Below are 18,988 nucleotides of genomic sequence, written 5' to 3'. Positions count from 1 at the left end.
CTGGCAAGGGCAGCTCCAATATCTGACTCCCTCCAGAGGTGAGATATTGGGGGATAATCAGCCAGGCCTTTAAGAGGGAAGCAAAATTATTTGACTGGATGTCCTCTTAGACTTGACCAAAAATGTGACCCTGAAAATGCTTGGCTTTTTGAACCTGGCTAGTAGCCATTTTGTGTTTGTATTTTAAAGCTACAGTATAAAGAATGATGACCTCACAAACCTGGTATAACCTCAAATGCTGTAGTGGATTTGATCCTCAAAAGACTCTGTCTTGAGAGAATAAGTGCCTGTCCTTTTGCTTTGAATTACAGTTTCCTTAAATTCACTTAATTTGTGCAAACACAGAAGCAGACGTGTGTGTTTATGCCTTACCTGCACTGAAATACCCTGAGGATTATACTGAGCTAGCTAAATACTTGGCTCATATGCAAGAGATTGCCAGTCAGCAGCGGTCCTTTACTCTGAGAGCACTCATTCATGACATAATGCTCTCCAGCCACAGAGGAAGGATATAAATCTACAAAGGGCCAAACAGATTTATCCCCACAGCAGACAGGCTTAAATTATAAATGTATACAGCAGGAGTCTGTCAGGTTGTATAAAGTGCCTTACTCAGGCCCTGTAGGTGACTGACTGCTTTGTAAATCTTGTCCATCAACCCACCACAATCACTAACTGTGAGTGTGTAGAGCTGTTACTCACCTCGAAGCGCTGGGGCTGGTTTGGTTGGGACAACACAAAGTGCGGGGCAGCCAGGTACATGTAAGTCGTGCGGTAAGAGCTGATCTTCTGGTGACCCTGCACCAGTTTATACAGCTCCAGGCACATCAGGCCCGCCACTGCGGCTGTGGTGGTAGCTATGGCCGGGATGATCTTTCCAGCAATGAGCTTACTCTGTGAGGAGAACACAGGAAAGTTAAAATTTGTGAAAAAATAGAATTGCGCTGTGAAGATATGAACATATTCTACTGTGTAACAAAATTGCAGTGGTGAAAAAAAAGTATGTGTAATGAAGCGCATTTACAAATGTTCTGAACTTTGTAAGAAATGTTCCACAAATTCAAAGTGTTAAATGTTGAGCAAAAGCAAAGTTATTCCTAAACAAGATCCAACATGTGGAAATCTCTGTCTTATTACACCAGGGTAACCCTCTATTGTCTCCCCTCACTCAGCAACAGCCACCCTCCCCACCCCCCATCCGTCTATGCTCTGTGTGCGCGTGTGCGTGTGTGTGTGCAGCAGCGGCTGGTACAAGGCCTGGCTCAGGTGTCACCTCCCAGGCGACAGGTAAAGTGCTGTGATTAGTTCTGCTTTGAGAACAATAGGTGAGGAGGCTGTTTCTGTGGCTTTAGGGCAGGTGTGTGCAGCAATGACTAAAAACATGACCCCAAGGGAGGGGGAGCACTCTGCTGTTTTTCAGGGGGGAGGTTTCTATTCTATTCTGCCTCTCACTTCAGCTTCATCCCTCTGATTTACCTCTTGATTTGACTTGACTTGACTCTATATGTATTTAACCCTTCACAGATTTGATAAGATAATGCATATAAGTGAAAATGTTGACCTGGTGCCAGTTGGCTGCAGGGATGTCATAGTTCTCCGCCCTCAGGTTGGAAGCAGCAACAATGTAGTCCATGTGGAAGTTGCTGTCATCGTCCTGTGCCAGGTGGGATGTTAAACAAACAGTATATCAGTCATTCAAAGAACACACTCCAAAGCTTGAGACAAAAGAACAAAATATATCAAAAGTGACATCCTCAGTGATGTGATGCTCAGTTTGGCTGCTTGGAGCTTTGAAGGCTTTGTTGTTGTGTCACTTTGATCACCCTAACAGATGACTTGGTCACCCTGTCAGAATGCGGTGGAAATCAGATTTCTGTTGTGATCAACATGGCCAGTGAGGTCATACTTCTGTTGCTGCGGCTCTACAAAGGCTAAGAAGGCGACTGTCACTCAGGGATGGCTTCAGGGGCTGTGAGGAAGCTCCAAACTGGCAACCTGATGCATCTGAAACCCTCCTACACACATTCCATCTATCCACAGCATGACCTGGGCACGCAGGGATAAAAATGAAGAGCAGGGGGAGCACAGTGGGGATCTCATTCTTATTCCAGATGACACTCGATATGTACCTGACTTACCTCATACACCTTCATTACTGCTTCTCCTGAGTCACTGAGTGCTTTACCAGAACCTCATTTAGGCTGCCGGAGAGTCATTTTGTATAGCCTCTCTAAATTCCTCCAACACTCACCTCTGCAGCTACAGCAACTGGCCTTCTTATAGCTCTTTGTTAAACCTGAAGTAAAGGTGCTGTCACTATGACACATGTTAGCCACTGCTATTCGTAACCACTTCTGTATCAGAGGATTTGACGAGGTTGAATTATTCGAACTCCACATTCCCAACCTCCATGAAGATACAGAGAAAGCTTGTATAGAGGTGATGATTATCCTGCCAGTTGCAAGCAGTATGTCTCTGTCTTGAGTTACTGAATTCACTGTATTTCATCCAAAGTGCGCTAGTGCAGCTCTCACATGGGCCTACATAGAAATAAATCTGTTCCACGTGAGCTGGCTGAGTGAAGTATTCTGTTTCTCTAGGACGTAAACTTCTAAATATATATCTTAGCCTCAAGGTGTTACAACAGCTAACACAGAACACAAGCAAGCTCTGTTTCATGAATGTTTTGAGGAAAAGCACAGATTCGGGTCACTGAGGAACCAAAGATGACGGAGAAAAAAAGACGTTTTCTGAAAGCAGCCATAGATTTGAGTGGAGCTCCCTGCTAATGCTCAGCCGCCAGTCTGTCTGTGGCATCTGCAGAGCGTGCAGCAGAGGTGTCACAGCACTCCTACCCTACCTTCTCAAAGTCGGTGGGGTACATCTGCATGGCTGAGCTTTTCAGAGACAGTGAAGCCAGCTCTTCTTTCAGCTCCTCAAGTCGAGCTTTTTCTGGTGCAAAGACACAGAGAGAGTAAAGCAAATAAACCTTGCAAGAAATTGACATAACAACATAGAATATCAGTGAGTTAAAAAAAAACCCACCGGTATCATCACTGTCCTTTTTTTTATCCTCTTTCATCTCCTCATCATTGACGTGAATCTTCACGGAGGACGTGGGAGTGAAAGATGGAGCATGGACTCCCTCTAAGATTTCTCTGATAACAGCGACGTCTCTTGTTCCGTTAATGCCATAGATCTGCCCGTACAGATTAGCTGCTGCCACCACATACTCCATATGAGTAGTCTAACAGACAGAGTGAAAATATTAAGTCTTAATTATATTGTAACCATTGTCACATTTTAACAAAAAACCCAAACACGTATCATGTCACTGGGCATTGGTTTTGTATGTATCTTTCATAGCAAATACACAGATTTAGGAAAATCTTAAACAATACTCAACATATGAAATAAAATTTGTTATTTAAATCAGATTCAACAGTGAGACCTCATAATAGGGCTGCCTGCAGCAGTAAACTGTTGAAGGGACATTGTAAAAAGGATATTAAGGTATTTCAAAGTAGCGCATTAAGGCCAAATTACTTCCTCGAACAGAGCAGGTAGCTGTAACAATAGGACCCTCAATTGCTTTCTTTCTCTCCACCCACCCACTCACACACACACACACACACACACACACACACACACACACACACACACACACACACACACACACTTCATTGTATTTTGCAGCAGTCACTGCTGTTGACCACACAGCAGCAATTTACATTTTGCAGTTATTTTGCTTCTTAACAGTGAAGTATATCACTGTTTTTAATTGACTGAAAAGTTAAATAGCAGACAGTGCTAATGCTGCACTCTGTCTCTCACAGTTTATGAATAAAACCAGCTAATAATTTTAAAATTGAAAAAAAGAATCATACAGTATCGCACAGTATTACACTCTTCACTTAAAGTTTTTAGATAAGTAAAAAAAACTGGCACAGACTATAATATTTGCTGTCAAAGTTGAGAGCATAGAAAAGATAAGATGAAAACATTTCACAGAGATGGGAGGACAAAAAGAAAATATAAAGGAGATAATGGTCAGACCACAAGAGATTGAATAAGATATTGACAGTACAGAGAGACATGGGAAAAGGTGAAGATTGAGAGGGAGGGAGGGAAATCTTCTCTGAGAGACAATGCCACATTGTGAATTATCAGTTTCTCACTGCATCAGTGCACCATTAAACTTTTCTTAGTTACAGTAATTTAGGCCCAGTATCAATTTATGGCCTCTTTCTTACATAGACATCAGCTTGGCTATCAAGGATGTAAACGTGTATGGAGAGTAGATAATTATCTGCCTTTCATTGTCCACATGCAGGTTAAGTGGCATTCACAGCTCAGATAAGATATCAGATATCCAATATACAGTCAGACGGAGGAGAGACATGATCAGATAAAGATGAGGAAGGAATGCGAGTGGTCATCACCAAATACTGTGGCATCTTTCACTCATTACTGTCTAATTTTTTTAGGCTGCATGTCAGGAACATAGGACCAGACACTACTCACGCTGTTGGGGTCAAAGGTCAGTGGGTGAGGGCATCTCTTGGATCCAGACCAGAAGGGCAGACCAACATCAGTTTTCTTGAGAGAAGCAAATGGAAAAATTCATATCAACATAATTGACAGCTTAAAAATACATATATTCTTTTACAAAGCTTGGGATAGTTCTTCATAACACAAATGTGACAGCCACAAGAAGACCTTTGACTCACATTAAAAAACGGATCAGTTTATAGATTCCAAATCCTTTCTGTTTTGGAAGACTTGTTACACATTGACTCTCATCTTATCGTCACACAGTATGAATGTATTACTTGATATAACATAACTTTATCCTTTAGTTTTCTGACATAGCAGGAGGATCACAACCTCCAAGCAGAGCAGCCAGACTAATATTGTTATCAGTGGTCTGTTGACAACACAACTTGTTTGTCTGATAAAGGAACAAAGAGACTGAGAGCTTTGATGTTTCCAAATGGTCCATATGCCGGGAAAGAGAGAGTCTCCTACTGCTGGTGCCAGTTTTCACTGCAGGGGAGCTTTCTAAAGCAGCCAAAAGGCATCAACAGCATTTCCCTTTCCACAGTCGGGATTCAGACGGCTTAATGGCATCAAAAACACTTGATCCTTTAAAAGGTTAATACCACTTAGTCTAAGGATTTATATGGTGTTCTTATGGCCCAATGAAGACTAATCAAAAATGTTACAATTACAAGGATGTATTAGTTTCTTAATAACTCTTAATAACTTGTTAAAAAAATAATACAATGGATGTGACTTCTATCAATTATTCTTTATTATATAACTGATTAATAGATAACTGGATTATATAAAATGATTTCATTTGATTTTGTGATTAAAAGGTCCAGTGTATAGGGTCTTCCAGTTTTTTTGTTGTGTGTGTTCCTTTTTTTTATGATTTTGTGACCACTTCTCTTATTTTCAATGTTTTTACAGATCCGTGACTGACGCACACACTGAGTTCTTCATGAGTTCCTTTTTATCTCCTAAAGTCGCAGGGTGGATAATTGATCTGTCAATCCGGTCTGAGCTGATCAGATCAGACCCCGTGCAATTAATAATTAAGTTTCACTTTCACTGCACCTTGCACTCTACTGCTCCATCTGTGCCCAGAGTATGCGCTTTGCTCCAAGAGTGTGGAGCAGTCAATAACAGAATGGCATAGATATATATTCCTATAGCACTCCTTACAAATGGTCCAGCTGCAAAAAAGTAAAATCAATATGCAGTGGCAGATGTTTTGATTGACTTCTTTTGTCTGGCCATTATACAGAAACAACTGGTATTAAATTATAGACACTGGAACGGAGAAAAGTAGAAAATAACTCCAATGCTAAAGCCTTGCCTTCAATAAACTGACTGTTTGTCAACTATAGTTTCAGCACTCTTCTCTGATCTATAACTGCAGTAATTTCATTAGCAGGCAATGAGCCACTCACTGTAATGAATGGATTTGCATTTATTAGGCCTTTACTGTAAGCTCTGATGTAATTTTAGCTACATTCATATCTCATACTGGCCAGTCTCTCATTCTGTTTTTCTTCCCTGTGCTTGAGCCTTGTGTGGAAACTCTGATCAGTGTAGGATAAAAATGCCGCCATTATGTCTTTGGTTCAAATCCATCCATTGTTCTGCGTGTCAAAGTTTAGACATACATGAAGAACAACAATAAGTTCTATGTGAAGGCTCACACCCAACAGAGTGACTGTTATGGTGAACGCGTGGCCATGTGTCATGCTTATGCACATGTATTTGTTCGGTTGGTTTGTGACCGTTAACTGACATTAGGTGCTTTATCATAGTTCCTCAGAAAATTTTTGGTTGAAAGTGACTCTTCAAGAGGACAGTGACACCGTAACTCTCAAACGGTAGGTAACCAGGAAAAAGAGAGCTATGGGAGGAAAAAGAGAAGTAAAGAAGTACAACAATAACTGTCACAGTTTCTCCATGGCGTGTTGTGATTACAAGGTTAACAAAAATGTTAGAATGTTGTCTGGACTGATTTGAATGCTTATTGTTACACATGAGAACTGGTTAATTTTATCAGCATAAGGCATGATAGCAAAAAAATATGTATTTGATGAAAGAAATGCAGGGAATGTTGCGCCTAACTATAAATATTTAAGTAGACACGAATGGAAAAAAACCATTCTCAGCTGGAGGAATTTCTATAACCCTGCAGGGACGTATAATGAGGGTAGAAGCCGCCAGTTGCTGGACTAGGACTGGGGTTAGTGAGGGTCTGTTTGGGTTGATACTGATCCGTGCCCCCCCAGGTGTGACAGCAACATGTGACATCACTCTGTCTGCATGCTTCACCAGATTACAACCCCTCAGAGCCGCTCAGAGATATTTATCAGCGAGGGCTTTCAGCAGTTCAGGTTTCAAACAAGATTCATATTAGTGGCTGAGCCCGGGAAAATGTGTTGCATTACTCCATGAAGTGAAACTTGAAAAGTTAAAGCACTCTCTGATTGGCATTCTTGTTGCGCTAATGCCACTTTACAGGCTTAAATTATGCAATCACCTCAAATACACAACAGTGCCCCTCTGTGTCCATAAACATCAATCACAGCTTTACAACTCTTGGCTTTAGGGAGTTATATTTCCTCTGTTGTGAATTTACCTCTTCAGGAGGGAAACAGTGCAGAAGCTGGCGGATATCGTTGTTATAAAGAGTCTCCCACTTGCAGCGTGCCCAGCTCACGCAGTCTTCCCAGGTCGTTGGACGGTGTCCTCCAGCTCTCATGCCCTGAAGGCTGCTCCGCACGCCCCCAAGAACCTCCAGGGCCTCAGCCTCTCCAAGGCCGAGAGTCCGCTCTACGAAGCCTGCATCTCTGCAGAAAACAGGGCAGCAATTAATTTTGATTTAATGACAGGCATACAGTATACAGAAGGTATAATCACAAGATGTAGCAGAGTACAAGACAGGACAAGTATTGTCAAAGCTTCTGCTTGTATGATACACTCTTAAGTTCTAACCTCCACAATAAAAACGAGATGTCATATGAGGAGAGGTCAAAGAAATTACATTTACCAATTCTACCGTACAGAAGACACAGAGGTGACATGATTGAGTTAAAAACAAGCTTGTCCACAGAACTTGTGATATTTCTGCTGAGCCTGTTATCCCCTTTTGGAATAACAAATATGATTTAAGAGGGAACACTTTAAAATGACTTCTACTGAGGTGTGTCTCTTAAAAGAGAAAAAATGTCTTCAGTAAAAGCACGGAATGAGCTCCCAGAAGACATAGTGTGGGCTCCTTCAGTTAACTTTATCAGGAATAAATTGATGAATCATGGTCAATAAAGGATATTTTGCAGAATTTTAAAGCTGTTTTTTTTCATTTCTGTACTTATTGTTTTGTTGTATGGTTTGTCTGATGCAGTTGGAGAGTCTGGTGTGGTGGATCTATGCCCTGTGCCAGATAAGAAAAACAATAATACATTCATTTTGTAAAAGCTTTGATTTCTATTTTACTGGCTGATTTTTGCAGCAGCTGAATTGTGGGAAGAACATTTGCTCTGGAAAGCAAACAGTCCTCATGTAAAAACATTTGGTTCTAGGAAGCAGAGAGGAAAATGACTAAACAGATCTTAGTAAATTAGGGAGTAGTCTTGTTAGTGACTAAGAGGGGATTCCTTTGACGCTTGGCTATGCACTAATAGGAAGGAAGTGGTTACTAAGCTTGTGCTGGTCAGTGAAACTCCATACCACACGCCTGGATGGTTCTTGCACCATCATCATGTGCCAGCTCACCAAACATAACCGTGCACTGCACAAAAAAATGGATCTGCCTCCTCTGCGTACACCTAAACATGTCTAAACAGGAACATTTGGAGTCATAGCTCTGCATAGAGCTGCCCAGGTGGGAGGATAACACAACAAAGTGTGACTGTTCCTTTCCATAACCTCATAAAGCAGGACTTCAAATTTACTGGACTACGATATGTAGCTGACCTGCCTCATGAAAATATCCAGAAAGGTTTTCCATGACTGCTCTACAAAAAGGCCTTTGTAGAAACACATAATACATTTTCTTACTTCTACGCATCAATGTAATGTGAGAAACTTTTATGGCTGTGTGGACCAGCAAGCAATGTTTCTGCTCCAGACATGATTTTTGCTTCTCTTTAAAGACATGAGAAAGTCTACAAGTGCTTTACAATGAGGAGGGATTACATCAAATCTCCCTAAAACAAACAGAGAGAGACATCTCAAAACATGGCTGGATTAGGGGGGCTCCGAGGCTCAGAGGTCAGAAAAGTTTGGGCCTGGAGGCTCAGATCTGTCACTGACATGCTGTTACATTATAATTAGTATGATTAATTTTCAGATGTAGACATAATGTTTCCTCTGCATTAATCTAATCTCTTTTTCCAGTCAGCAGAAACCAGAAAGTGTCTAATTAGTTGAGAGACTTGGTCTATTTTTTGGAGAAAATAGTGTTCGAGCTGCTGTGAACGACATATTACAGAGAACAGACTTGGCAAGGTAGACTGTTTGTGTAATTTTTTACTGGGGGTTTATTGCTAAAAGCCAGCCACATGTTTTCCTGTTTATAAAACAAAATAATGAGCTTGAGGCACTTCATTAGCTTTTGTAGGTTTGCTGGAATGCTTTGTAGGAGAGCAGTGAAGCACTGTAAAAGGAGCTTGTAATGGTCATTAAAGTGCCAGCACACTGGCAGCAGATCGGTGAATGTAATTTCTCACATTTGTTGAAGGCAACACTTGTTGTGGAGAAAAAAGTAAATTACACGAGGTTGGTGTCATTTCTTACCCCAGGAAGAGATTCACATTTTCAGGTGTTTGTTTGAAAAGTCCTTCGAACTGGTCTCTGGCCCACTAAAAGGATTGTAATATTGGTATGATAAAAGAATATTAGTATAACTGCAACTTTTCATACTGCATAACAGAATACAGAGTACCAGAAAACCATATATGATCTATCAGTCAGATTCAGAAGCAAAATTAGGTAAATGAATCTGTGTAACTCAGGCACAGAGCTTAATTAGACCTAATTAACACTTCAAAACCTAGATTGACATCAGTTTTCTTCTGTTGCATTCAGATGCCTTTCAGGAGCATTTAAGCTTTTGAAACCCGAGCCAATTGGTTTGATTTATTTTGAAAACATGGAAAAAAGTCAATGAGCAACTTCACAAAAATGTGCTGCAAACTGACAAAATTAGTAAAATGTGCCAAGAAAAATTGCCTGAAAAAGAAATGAGAAAAAAAGTATGAGAAAATTAATAACAAAATAAAAAAATAACAGAAAATGGTATTTAGAATTATTATATGTATTTAAAATTGTTATGGAGAAAAAATGTAGTCATTTTTACTTGTTCTTTTCCTTCTTCTTCTTCTTCTTATTATTATTATTTAGCATTTTCTTCTGTGATTTTTACTTTTCTTTCACTCTCTTTTTTGCAAACTTTTAATTTTCTTGTTACTTAAATTTTTTGTCAATATTTTGGGTCCTTTCTTGTAAAGTTTCTCATTGCCTTCTTCTTATGTTCTTGAAAAGAATCAAGCCAATTTCCTCAGGTTTCATGGGCTTAAAAGTTTACATCGTACCTGCAGGGTGTGCTCAATGCGGTGAGGAAAGTTCTTCAGAGTGCACAGTGGGATGGTGTTATCAGAACTTGACGTGGGCCGCCCATAAGACTCTGTCAGGTGAGGCACCACCGCCAGAGTATGACCCTGACTTCCTAAAGTTCCTCCCTCCAGCAACGCTCTCTTGTGTTGAACGCAGCGTTCATCCAGATAGACCCCTGAGCAGCAAAAGAGTATTTTTTCAAGCATTTGTAGTCAAATATGTAGTGTAAACGCTGTAGCATAATCACTGTCGTAATGAAAATGTAATATAATGAGACAGAGGAAGTGCTCTCACTGGCATCCACATTATCAAGAGCTGCTGCCACTCCATCCAGACCCATGAAGAAGTTGTAATCATACACTTCTTCGCTGTCAGGGTCCACACGGTTCTGGTGGGCGGTGATATTTATTTGTGGGTTCATCTGCCGCACGGCTTTGGCAGCAACATCTGATTTTGGTTTCTGTTTATGGGAAAGAGGGCAAATGTGTCTGGGAGATAGCGGGGGAAGAAGTACTGAGATATTTTAATTAAGTAAAAGTAGAAATACTAAAGTGCCAAAATACTCTGTTGCAAGTGAAGTCCTACATTCAAATTTTTAAATAAAAGTATGTTATAGCATCAAAAATAAACTTAAAGTAATGAAAGTAAAAGTATGCATTATGCAGAATTTGGCCCATGAAAAAAAAATTAAATATAGTTCTGGATTAAAATTCATAAATTAATATTATTCAGACTTTTGCCTTGAATTGGAAATTGAATAATTACTTTATATACTGGTGGGCTGCTTTATTAATGTTAATCCACCATATTTTTTAATTGATTATTCTTTGTATTAATGATCACAACATGTCAAGTAACTAGTAACTAAAGCTATTAAATAAATAGTAGTGGAGTAAAAAGTACAAAATTTGGAAAATTTGTCTAAAATAGCAGAAAATAGAAATACTTTGGCAAAGTACAAGTACCTCAAAGTTGTACTGAAGTACTGTACTTAAGTAAATGTACTTACTTACATTTCACCACTGCAGGGAGATCTTGTGTGTGAGCAATGTAGGTAAAATCCCTCACATCCAAACATCGGTGGTAATGGCAAATAAATGGATCATTAAAATAGTAATACATAAAAAAATCAATACCCAGATTTGTTTATTGGGTCTTAGAATGAAACTATTTCAGGAAATCAGAACAAATCCAAACCTAACGAAGACGTCCTTAGTTGAAAATAATCCATACTGTAAGTGTACTGTACTGTCAACACACTCACTGCTCTTCTATTATATAACAGTAGATTCAGCACATTTTTCTCTCGAGAAGTTGAGGATTTTTGTCAACATATCCTCTAAATGTACTCAACTATGTGTTGCGTAACTTGTTTAGACAGTGATAGTTGTTTACTCTGACACAAGAGATCAACTGCCTGATATACCTCTAAACTACACTGCCAGACAAAACAGCTTCAAATGATGAAACATGGCAGCTATGTGTAATCTGACACAGCGGACGGTCACAACCCCTTTATCGCCACCCATCCCATTAGTAGAGCCCTCTGACCCTTCAACTTAACCAGGTCAAACAAGAACCAGTGAGCTATGATGGCATTTGAGATGCTTCTTCACAGTGTGAAGGTTGTGCGTTTTCTCACCCCAATATCCTGAGACCTGAACAGGAACTGGCGGTTCAAGTTGGATCTTTCTATGAAGTCCATGTCTGTTACAGTGATGTGCCCTTCTTCTCCAGCACCGAGCCCAATGAGGGCAAAGTTTTTAAGAAGCTCACAGCCTATAGCACCAGCTCCAACCTTTAAAAATGACAGGAGAGACTGTGTAAGACGCAGATTAGCTCATGCAATGCAAGTGTATGTCATCAAGTTATATTTTACAGATAAAGAGACAATGTGTCTTTTATAATGTAGCAAAAAATTACTAATCTGTTGTTCCAGATTGTTGTTTCACTCTCTGACCCATTGCGTGGTGTTTATATGGTGGTAAAAGAAACACAAGCATGCTCTCTCTTGCTCAAAAGCACACATGAACAGCTAGTAAACAACACCAAAAATAACACTTTTAAAGGAAACAGAGAAAGGGCTTGGCACTGTTCAACGGCCCCTGCACACCAAGAGGTCAGCCCTGGCAGGAAATGCCACCAGGATCACGGCCGTTTCCTGCATGTGCCATCATCAACACCAGACAAGATCAAAGGACAACACAGATGGAGCTCCTGCATTCCCGTGCAGAGTGTACCCCCTGCTGGATAAACATCAAACCTGCCCTCACCAGGAAATACTTCTGCCTCGCGAGCTTCTCCTGGAACTCTGAGCCAAACACGGCAATCTGTGCATCATATCTGGTGTCCTTCTGTGAGAGAGGAAAACAAAAAGTGTTGAATTTACATCCAAAGTTGCACTGAATCTTTCTGTTTGGTATATGTGACTTGTTTAAAGGACCAGTGTGTAGGATTTAGGTGGACCTACTGGCAGAAATGGAATATGGAAAAACAAATAATCTCTGTGTTTTCATTACCACAGAATGAGCCCTTCGTGTCTACATAGGTAGTGGTCATCTTTTACTAAAAAAAGGCTCGAGACTCCTTTCCCACTGCCAGTAGAGCAGAGATGTGTGCACAGCTCTGCAGCAGATGAGTTTGCCTTTCTTTGTGTGGGTTTTTTTTGGGGGGGGGTGTTAAGTTTGATGTCATGGACAAGGTGGAGAACAGGCAAACAGAAAACAGCATGGAGGCTGGCCTGTGAAAACTTTAAGATGGTTACTTCTCTTTACATATCTTTTACTAATTCAGGTTCTCTTACAAACTCAGTACAGAGTATTTTGATGTTTAAGCACTGCTTAAGTGGAGACGGACGGTAATTAGTGGATACACGTCATTGCAGCTCGCTGGTTTAGGAGCTTGTGTTTCCATCAATCCCGACCTGAGCCAAAGTAGATAAATATCTGCGTGTACTCCAGAGTCATTTGAGTAGAATGTCGATTGTACACTTTCCCATTGCACTAAAAGGCCAGATGTTAGCGGCTGTTAGCTGGTTTTAATATGCAACGGAAACGAGGCTTGTCATGCTTGGAAAGAGATGGGTGAGAGGAGCGGTATTCAGCTGGTTATATTCTGTAACCTCACCACTAGATGCCACTAAATCCAACACACTGCTCCTTTACATCTCTTTACTTACTGCTGAAAAGGAGCACTCTGCCAGTTGGTCTTCCTCTTCAGGGAGGCACTCCAGCGCATCAAAATATAGCCACTGCTGAAGAGGCGTGAATTTCCGACTGCATGCCTGCAAGAACAATATAGAGTGTACAGAGCACAATACAGACAGCTATATACACTAACACCATCAAAAATGTTAAGTTATGTATAATAAATGTACGCATTGACACTAGCCGTGTTATACTTCATCAAAATTTGAGAAATAAAACTAATGTTACAGGCATTGACCTTTGATCTTTACCTTAATAACTTCTTGAGCTGCAACGCCTCCAATGAAAGCATTCATAGGAGCCAAGTCTCCCTGAGCTGTGTAGGACAGCTTTCTCACAGCAGCTTCATCCAGCAGTTCCAGCTGTGCGACTGTATTCAACTCTTCCACTATGGCAAACAGGGCATCTGCATCCGACTACATGAGATTAATCATGTTAAGATGTGAGTGGAAACAATCAAGTACATTGCTTTAAAGATCATATTACAACACCACATCCTGATAAACTGCTTTTACTTCTTTTAGTTTTTACTCGTCACATAATAATCATTTTTTCAGACTTTTACCAACCTGAGACCGAGGACTGGGGAGTCGCTGCTCTTTCTTCACAAAGCTGTGGAGGGCTTGGAAAGCCAAGTGCAGGGTGTTGTGCCGCATTATTTTTCCATAATCATTAAATTTCAGCAGCTGATGATCCAATAGAGCCTCACTCAGTGGTTTCTGGAAATTTATGTTGTAGTTATTTTACTAATAAGGGATACACATTTTCAAAAACAAGAATTAGTTAATTTAAAGGTATACTACGCAGGACTGTTGGTTACTGTTTGTAAACACACTCTCGAGCAAAAGTGAAAGCAAAAACCAATTTCCCCCTCCTTTTGCGCTTCACAGAGCTATATTTGTATGTTTTCTGCGCTGTGTCTCTCAAATGCCTGCTGCTTACGCTCTTGAACCTGGTCAAGGCTCTGACCTCACCTGTGCGCTGTGGGGGTACACGCCCATAGACCTCCCGGAAAATAAAAGGAATATAAGAATATACAGACTGATTCTCTGCAGAAAAATACACAACCACACACTAAAGGTGGGTCATAAGTGACAACTGAGAGGGATTACTTCTGTATGAGTCTATACATCGCATAAATGTGGCCTTTTTTTTCTTTTTTTAGAAAACTGCATTATATACTTTTATAAGCAAATGGTAATACTTACAAAATTCAGCATGCAAGGTTGTTTCACCTCTGTGACTACTCCACCCCGTTCATACTTAGAAAAGGCTGAAGTGTCACCAATGCTGAAGGAGTATGGGCCTGGTGACAGAGATAACAGATGACGTATGGATAGTGAGACAAACATAAATTGTCATTACAACTGACGACATCACATAAAATCAATTCTATAAAAATAAGTTTTAAGAAGTGATTTAAAAAGAAGTCTGATTCTGATTCTCACTGTGTGTTAGTCTCAAAAGCTGAGATAAGAAACTGTAAAGACACAAACACGTACCACGGACTTTGATCTCCACAGGGCCGATGCTGTTGAGCTCCGTCATGCCCTGGACGTCAGAGAAGGAAACTATGGAACCATCTGCAAACCCGTGTGTGCGATCATCGGTACAGACCACCACTCCAGGATTTGCCTAAAATAAAGTAATGGTGACAACCTTCAAATCTGAAAGCGGTATTTCAGTAATGATTCAATATGCTTATTTTTGAAACTTTCAGAAAACCTGTGAACAACATTTGGATTGGGATTTATTTTAATTCGAATCATACAGGTCAGAATGGATTTCTGTATGGAGTTTGTATGTTCTTCATGTGCATATCAGGATTTAATTTCACAGTCCAATGACATGCAGGAAGCTGGCAACTCTATGCCGGAAGGTGTGAATGTTACCCAATACAACTCTTAGCCAGATAAGCAGGTTTTAAAATGGATGGCTAAATGTGTTGGAGAGGCTTTCCATATGCCACTGACACAAAACAAATGGAGGATATTACCCGAGAGACACTTTGTATCATCGCTGATTTCGGCATCTCCCCATCCTGGTCCAAGACCTCAAACTCTTTCCCGAAGTCACAAAACAACTGACTGCAAATGAACCACAAGGTTTTCACTTCTTTCTTTCATGCATTATTAACTAGATTCAATTGACTTTTTTAGTCTTCCCTACTTACCCACAGAGTCCTTTGGTGTCTGCAACAATGAACTTGATTCTACGTGAATGGCAAAACTCATTAAAACGCTTCTGATCATCCAGCGAGGAGTCAGTGAGGACCACCACCTGAAAAAAGACAATTACCCCTCTACCTGTTACTGTGGTTGTTTTTCTGTGCTCACCTAAAGGGAGGACACCACAAATGAATGGGATAAAAAATTTAATTAACAGATTGCCACCACCATAAAACTTCCATTGCTGATTAGTTACATTAAGACAATAATTTTGTTTTTTCATGTTTTCTGAAATGTCATGTTTAAATATGCACGTGAAAAGTATCGTATTAAGCATGTAACAATTTGCATTAAAGTTCCAAATCAGAAATCTAAATATTCAATAAAACTAGGTTGTTTTTTTTTCTTGACACATTAGAGACAAAAGTTTTACAAAGAAATATAACTAAATAAACCAGATCATCAACAGCAACAAAAAATACATTTTCCCCATGTTTTTAGTGATAAAATGCTCTGTAAATCAGGCTGTAAATGATATATGCACAAATTGTTTGTAAAAACCTTCAACATATAGATAGTGCTACTAAAGTGGAGATTTCTTGTTCAGAGTAGGAGAAAAAAAACTCATTTTCAGAGCATTGTTTTTGAATATATGTCTGAATATATGAATAATCACAAACATTTTTAGACCAAAAATAACATGACACAACAGCAAAATAAAGGTTAAAAAAAACTAATTAACACCATGCAATTTCCTCTGGTAATTAATTACATTAAGACAATTATTTTTTGTACTGCAGATTTTATTATTATGTTTTAGCCATTAAATCTGCACTTTTTGAAACAACTTCTGCAAGCGGAAATCTACAATAAAACAAATGCCTCAATGTGTATTTTGAACATTTTTCCATCACAAGTCTGAAAGACGACATGTTATGGAAGCAAAATAGCCCAAATCTCAAAATTGACCAATGCATGAAAAAAACTGTTTTCATCTGAGGTGTTTCGTTCGGGTGCGTAAGTATGAGCAGGATTTTGGGACATCACACTTAGTTTAAAGGCCAGTTGCTGTCGAATATACAAACTTACACAAGTTTGACAACTCGAAACCTGCAGTGCACACATGCACTGTCAAAACAGGGGACATCTTGTGTCCAGCAGTTGAACTTTTGAAATAAAAAAATTTGCATAGTACATTATTTTGGGATTACTCAATAAGAGAGATGTAGTAGATGTAATTTTAAGAATCCTAAATTAAATAATCCTACTATGTTTGTGATAAAAAGCATATGTGTACTATATGTGCCTGAAATTAAGTACCTGAAATTGCAGGAGCAGGTCCTCATCCAGAGGTCCAGTGTGGGCCGACACACGCACATGTGGGTTTAAGGCAGCCAGCTGTTGTAGGGAACATGTAGCTCGGTTCTGACCAAGATGGGACTCCTTCAGGAAAAACTGGCAGGAGAATGAAATTACAGATTAACAAAACAATCGCAACAAACTCAACATCTACCTGACTGTATCACTGTGTGTTCATCTGCAAACAGAGCTTTCTCTGATGCCTTTATCAGCTTTAATGATTTCAAGCACCTCCAGAGCTCTTTTACAAGGTCAAGAATGAATCATCAAACTCAAAATTATTTTTTATTTTTTATTATGTCTCATCTAAGCCTCAGCAGCTAACTGGAAAAAAATAAGTTAAAAAAACAGTTTATGCTGGTAGCTGGTTATAGTTAGTTTTAGCTGGTCAAAGATGGTCGTGGATGGTCCTGACCCGGTTCTTGTGAGTTTTTGATGTTTTGACGGTGTTGTTTGGTGGTGTGACCAAGCTGTGCACATTTATCATAACACATGACAGAAGACTTAACTAATGTATGCCCTTTGCTTTTCATACTTCCCCTTCATGACACTGTTATTTTTACATATGCAGGAACACTGATTTGGTTTCAATTTTACTTTTATGGTTTCATTTTACTATAATGAGGTGAGAGGGGGGTTGCCTAATAGTGAAAGTAAACTGACTTCCTTTTAAAAAGCAATTCAATATTACGAACATATCCTACTCTATTTATAACCATCTATTTTCATCACATCTTAGCCAAAGTTGTAAACTTTATGATGGGTGATATTTTGCATTTAGACATTTAATTTATGACTCATGTAGCTGATTTAAAAAGCTAAATAAAGACCTTTTAAATTATAAAACAACGTGTTGGTATTTACATGATATCATCCAAAATCTGAAAACAAAAAAGATGGTGAGAAAAAGAAAGAAAAAGAAGAAAAGAAGAAAATATGCTTTAGACAATGTTTTTTATAATATGACTTTACCAGAAAAATTACACTCGACAGGTTTGGCAGGTTGTGGCTGCCCTCACAGGAAGTTGTTTATTTAAATCCTCCTCTGTTAATTAGGCTACGTCCGACTTAAAGATCTCCACATTGTACTTTTGTGTGTATTTTTGATAAATCGAAACTACATGGTCAGCACCTGAGAGGAGAGGTCGCTCCACACCGTCTGGCCTTCATCCTGGACGGTGACAGATTTCACTCCGGACAAGATCACATTTTTGGCTATTTCCACCCCCAGACCACGCATGCCTGCTATGAGGACGCTGGTTTTGCCCATCCGGAGCATCGCCTCGTGACCCAGGACATACCTGTGCAGGTAAAAGAAAAAAATAAAAATAAGTGGCGCTCTGGACCAGAAGTAAAAGTAAAAGTACAGTAACAGTGATCAATCATAGGTGTGTGTCGGTTTTACTTACAGCTGTCTGGAGTATAATCCTTCGTCGATTTCACATATTTCTGACATGTTGCACGCGCAGCTCTCCCGTTTAAGATGAGCAGTGTGAAGTGAGGATCAGCCGGACTGACTGCTGCCAACAACAACCGAGCAGGACAAACCAGGAACTGACTGAAAACCGCATGGGTAAAATGATCGGATGGCATTTCACTTTCGTTTCAGCTGATTCTTTGGGTTTGTTGCTGTTGTGTTAAGAGGTGTTTGTGGTGTGACCACTAGAGGGCGACTCGGGACTGTTTATTGAGTTATTACAAGCTTCTCTATAAAATGTATACAATTATACCATAAATGTGGGTTGGAGGGAAGTTGGGCGTGAAAGCTTATGTTTTTAGGAATTAAATATTTAAAAAAATCAGTTTATGCATGATATATGCCCCCTTTGTAAAAAAAAAAACAAACAAAAAAAAAAACAGCATATTATACTAATACCAATACCAATACTACACATACCAGTATGTAGTTCACACAAGCACTATAGATTCACACTCATGGGGGGACTTTTCAGTGAGGAAAAGAAATATTGTTTACCAGTACAACCTTACTAATAAACAATATTTCCACATAACAGAGTCTGGAAATATTTTTCGAAAATAACATTAACTATTTTTTGTGTGTGGAAAAAACATATCAAACACAAATCATTGCTCAAAGCAGAGTATTTTTAA

At 39.5% G+C, this 18,988-nt stretch overlaps 1 protein-coding gene across 1 annotated transcript in view; it reads right to left on the bottom strand.

Moving 5' to 3' along the window:
- Nucleotides 1-18,484, bottom strand: part of uba7 (ubiquitin-like modifier activating enzyme 7) — a 44,963-nt gene extending 26,479 nt beyond the window's left edge. The window contains exons 1-21 of the mRNA XM_042507249.2: nucleotides 18,286-18,484; nucleotides 18,009-18,177; nucleotides 16,838-16,972; nucleotides 15,523-15,629; nucleotides 15,346-15,436; nucleotides 14,852-14,984; nucleotides 14,558-14,655; nucleotides 13,919-14,068; nucleotides 13,601-13,765; nucleotides 13,322-13,426; nucleotides 12,417-12,497; nucleotides 11,786-11,941; nucleotides 10,438-10,603; nucleotides 10,122-10,318; nucleotides 9,325-9,389; nucleotides 7,166-7,376; nucleotides 4,525-4,599; nucleotides 3,046-3,247; nucleotides 2,861-2,952; nucleotides 1,562-1,654; nucleotides 703-894 (exon numbers count right to left, since the gene is read on the bottom strand). Of these exons, the coding sequence (XP_042363183.2) occupies nucleotides 703-894; nucleotides 1,562-1,654; nucleotides 2,861-2,952; nucleotides 3,046-3,247; nucleotides 4,525-4,599; nucleotides 7,166-7,376; nucleotides 9,325-9,389; nucleotides 10,122-10,318; nucleotides 10,438-10,603; nucleotides 11,786-11,941; nucleotides 12,417-12,497; nucleotides 13,322-13,426; nucleotides 13,601-13,765; nucleotides 13,919-14,068; nucleotides 14,558-14,655; nucleotides 14,852-14,984; nucleotides 15,346-15,436; nucleotides 15,523-15,629; nucleotides 16,838-16,972; nucleotides 18,009-18,177; nucleotides 18,286-18,332 (2,730 nt within the window). The 5' untranslated portion in view covers nucleotides 18,333-18,484. The remainder of the gene's footprint in view (nucleotides 1-702; nucleotides 895-1,561; nucleotides 1,655-2,860; nucleotides 2,953-3,045; nucleotides 3,248-4,524; nucleotides 4,600-7,165; nucleotides 7,377-9,324; nucleotides 9,390-10,121; nucleotides 10,319-10,437; nucleotides 10,604-11,785; nucleotides 11,942-12,416; nucleotides 12,498-13,321; nucleotides 13,427-13,600; nucleotides 13,766-13,918; nucleotides 14,069-14,557; nucleotides 14,656-14,851; nucleotides 14,985-15,345; nucleotides 15,437-15,522; nucleotides 15,630-16,837; nucleotides 16,973-18,008; nucleotides 18,178-18,285) is intronic.
- Nucleotides 18,485-18,988: the final 504 nt, after the last annotated feature.

This window comes from Plectropomus leopardus, chromosome 2, assembly GCF_026936395.1.
Source record: "Plectropomus leopardus strain MGB_pleo_1.0 chromosome 2, ASM2693639v1, whole genome shotgun sequence".
Lineage (NCBI taxonomy): Eukaryota > Metazoa > Chordata > Actinopteri > Perciformes > Serranidae > Plectropomus > Plectropomus leopardus.
The sequence above is the reverse complement of the archived record's forward strand: the minus strand, read 5'-3'. Positions and strand labels throughout refer to the sequence as shown.